This window comes from Sinocyclocheilus rhinocerous, unplaced genomic scaffold, assembly GCF_001515625.1.
Source record: "Sinocyclocheilus rhinocerous isolate Xijiao unplaced genomic scaffold, SAMN03320098_v1.1 scaffold1239, whole genome shotgun sequence".
NCBI classification, from domain to species: Eukaryota; Metazoa; Chordata; class Actinopteri; order Cypriniformes; family Cyprinidae; genus Sinocyclocheilus; species Sinocyclocheilus rhinocerous.
Window position 1 is genome coordinate 43,735 of NW_015664197.1, and position 4,050 is coordinate 47,784.

Below are 4,050 nucleotides of genomic sequence, written 5' to 3' on the forward strand. Positions count from 1 at the left end.
TGTAATATTGCTTTATAAATGAATTAATGAAGCCACAGTAACAAGCATTAAATGCTGAGGGTTAGGAACACAGAGTAAGAGCTCCTGCTGTAGCTAAACTATTTGTTTAAAGAATGAAGCTTTTGGTTAATTGCTAAATTTACTCTTATATTTTACCAATACATTAACAACTGTGTTGTACAGAGTTCAGTCAGAAAAATCATTACATCAAGAAGAGATGAAGACAAGGTCAACTCTGTCTTTATATTTGTATTAATGATGTTAATGTTATCATGATGTGTGAATGAACAACAGGAATGAATCCAAATTATACACATCTTACAACATGTATTGCTCTTGAGAAGAGGTACTGAAGACTTTCTGAAAGCAAACAGATTTTAATTTATTGTAAATCTTTCATTTTCACAGGCACTCAAGAACCTATAGTTACTGTTTATAGGTTATATTATAGAATATATACAGTAGTTCTGCTTGTCGATTTAGTTGTTACTACGTGTCTCAAATTAAACTCAGATTTGATGTCACAACCTTTGAAAACAGACACTATTTCATACTCAAAAGCACTCACTTTAACCTGGTACCGTAAACAGAAGGACTAATAAAAACACCTGTGTGCTCAGTCAATCTGATTAAATCAGATATTACGAGATGGAGAAAGTGTTTTCCAGTAATATTAGTCTGTCCTCACGCTGCAATGTATGTTTCTTTGTATTCTTAGTAGACCAACCAGTCACATTATCAAATTACAAATCAATCCTTGTGCTGTTCTTGCACAGTGTACATCCATGTTTATGTTGCAGATCCAGCAGATAATTCATGTTGTATTTATAACTATACAGTAATTTTACTATTTATCTTTCTTTAATAATATTTATTATTGGTTTAATGTCTAAGTTTCTTTTTAGGTTAGCTTTGAGTAAACTATGACTTCTCTATGTCAGAGTATGTTCAGAATGGCACACAGCTTGTTTTTCAGTTTTACAAAGCACAAGGTCAGTGCTGTCTCTAATACTTCTGAGCTTCTTTTGTAATGCTGTTTAGAGATTAACAGTTTTACAGTAATGCTGTTCAATATTGAATATCTTTAATACAGTGGTGTCCAAACTTGGTCCTGGAGGTGCCAGTGTCCTGCAGAGTTTAGCACCAACTGCAATTAAACACACCTCAACCAGCTAATCAAGATCTTAGTAGGCATACTATAAACTTTTAGGCAGGTGTGTTGAGGCAAGTTGGAGCTAAACTTTGCAGGACACCGGCACTCCAGGACTGAGTTTGGACACCTCTGCTTTAATACCATCATTACTATAAAGGCACATCACACTCCTATAAACACAAACATGCTGAGAAAGCATTTGAGATCAAACATAATAATATCTGCAGAACTTGTGTTAAGTTTGAGTTTTCTACAGACACACAGAGACACAGCTCACAGTAGATCTGTATCTGCCCTTTATCTGTTATTATCTTAATACGTTTTTTTTTTCATATTATATAAACTATGTGTGATACTTACTACTTTGTCCTTCTAGTTCAGAGATCTTGCGGCGATGGTTAATCACAAGAGCAGCTACAGCTGCAGCCACCAGAATAACACCAACAACAATCCCTGCTACAGCAGCTGGAGACAGACCTGAATCTGAAAGAGTCATTAGTGTGAATGTGTGTCTGATCTATAACACACACTATAAACATCAGTGCTATATAACCTGAGTGAAGATCTGATACTGCAGTGATAAAGAGAGACAGTCACAGACTGTATATATGTATAGGTTACTTTTGTGTGTGTTACAGTATGTATCTATAAAAGCATATTTACTGTATAATGTAAAATGCAAGTGGACTACTGTAATATAAAGCATTACAGTAATCATACAGTATTACAGTACTGTACACATTGTTGAAATACCTGTTCTGTCTACGAAACGCCTGAATGATTCCCAAGAGGTCCTCGCTGCAGCCTGTAGTGTGATGACGTACTGGATCAGATCCATTACGTAGTGGACGTTTAACGCGCATGTGGTTTTTGTGTGAAATCCCTAGATCGATGTACTATAATGGCTAAAGAAATACCCCGTTATCGATACCATTACAAGAGCGCTCGTGCACTCTCTCTTTCTCTCTCAGGAGAGAGACTTTTTTCCTTTGAAATATTTTGAAACTGATATTGTTTTGTATCAGACGGTGTGAAAAGCAACTAATGAAACATTTATACATTTATTTGACCTGACTGAGGCGTTATTAGTGAGGTAAAGCCTTAATATAATTTTAATGTTTTTTTTTTAATTATTATTATTATGGAAAATGTTTGTAATAGCTATGTTTTAATAATATAAAAATTCTAAATAAACTAAATGGATTGGCATTAATCTAATAACCTAAATTAAATTGAAACAAACATGGCAAATACAAAGAGTCAAAAAGACATTTAACTCTGTCAGAGTGATGTATATCTTAATAATTAGCTGTTCACAGTGCAACATCTGCATATGGACATTTAACGTGGCTTAATTCATTACGACAGTTTTTAAAAGACCAAAGTCAGTAAACACATTATAAATAAATCATACTATGTACAGACAAAGCATGTGAGCCCAGAATAAGAACACAGCACATTTAATTATGCATTAAGTGTTATCATGCCATAGAAAACGTTATAAGGAAAACGCTTAAGGTGGCTTAATGCGTTAAGACAGTGTTTTTAAAAGACCAAACTCAGTAAACACATTTTTAATCAAGCATACCTACTATGTACATACAAGGTGAACGTGATTTTACCGAGTACAACATGTTCCTGGAACAACGTCCTTGTTGATCCAGGAACAAGATCCTAATCAACCAATCAGAATTGAGAGATACATTTACAGGAAATATCTGTTTTAGGCATAACAAGGCTTAAGTGCTTCTGCACCCATGTTATTCATCTATCATTTCCCTCTGATTTTTGGGATAAATTATGGGTAGGGTTAGGTTTAGGGGTAGGGATAGAGTTAGGCCTATGTTTTTGGACATATTTACATTTAGTCATTTAGCAGACACTTTTATCCAAAGCGATTTACAAATGAGGACAATGGAAGCAATGAAAATCAACAAGAAAGCAATGATATACAAGTGCTATAACAAGTCTCAGTTAGCTTAATGTAGTACATGTAGCAAAGTTTTTTTAACTATATAATAAATAAAAAGAAAACAGATAGAATAGAAAAAGAATAGAGCAAGCTAGTGTTAGAGGCCTTTTTTGCTTTTGTTAATTGTATAATAAAGGAAAGAAAACAGATAGAATACAAAAAGATTAGAAAGCTAGAGGTAGTTATTTATTTATTTTATTTTATTTTTTTTTAAGAATAGAATTAGAATAGAGAGTGCTAGAGTTAGAGGGTCAAATAAAGATGGAAGAGATGTGTTTTTAGCCGATTCTTGAAGATGGCTAAGGACTCAGCTGCTCGGATTTAGTTGGGCAGGTCATTCCACCGGGAGGGAACAGTTACTGTAAAAGTCAGTGAAAGTGATTTTGTGCCTCTTTGGGATGAACAATAAAGCGATGTTCACTTGCAGAACGCAAATTTCTAGAGGCACATAAGTGTGAAGTAATGAATTTAGGTAAAGGGGTGAAGAGCCAGTGGTGGTTTTGTAGGCAAACATTAATGCCTTGAATTTTATACGAGCAGCTACTGGTAGTGCAAATTGATTCGGCTCATTAAAAATTAATCTTGCTGCCGCATTCTGGATTAATTGTAAAGGTTTGATAGAATTGGTTGGAAGACCTGCCAAGAGAGCATTGCAATAGTTCAGCCTGGACAGAACAAGAACTTGAACAAGGAGTTGTGAAGCATGTTCCGAAAGAAAGGGCCTGATCTTCTTGATGTTGAATAAAGCAAATCTGCAGGACCGGGAGTTTTTGAAGGAGTTATGGTTGATGTGCTTAACTGGATGGTGAAATTGTGATGAAACGATGGGTTTGATGGAACCACAAGCAGTTCTGTCTCCGTCATGTTGAGTTGAAGGTGATGGTCCTTCATCCAGCAAGAAATGTCTGTTAGACAAGCTGAGATG

The 4,050-nt window shown here is 35.0% G+C and overlaps 1 protein-coding gene across 1 annotated transcript in view; it reads right to left on the minus strand.

Annotated features, from left to right (window-relative positions):
- Positions 1–1,429: 1,429 nt before the first annotated feature.
- Positions 1,430–4,050, minus strand: part of LOC107729909 (uncharacterized) — a 35,327-nt gene continuing 32,706 nt past the window's right edge. The window contains exon 5 of the mRNA XM_016540645.1: positions 1,430–1,630. Within this exon, the coding sequence (XP_016396131.1) occupies positions 1,497–1,630 (134 nt within the window). The 3' untranslated portion in view covers positions 1,430–1,496. The remainder of the gene's footprint in view (positions 1,631–4,050) is intronic.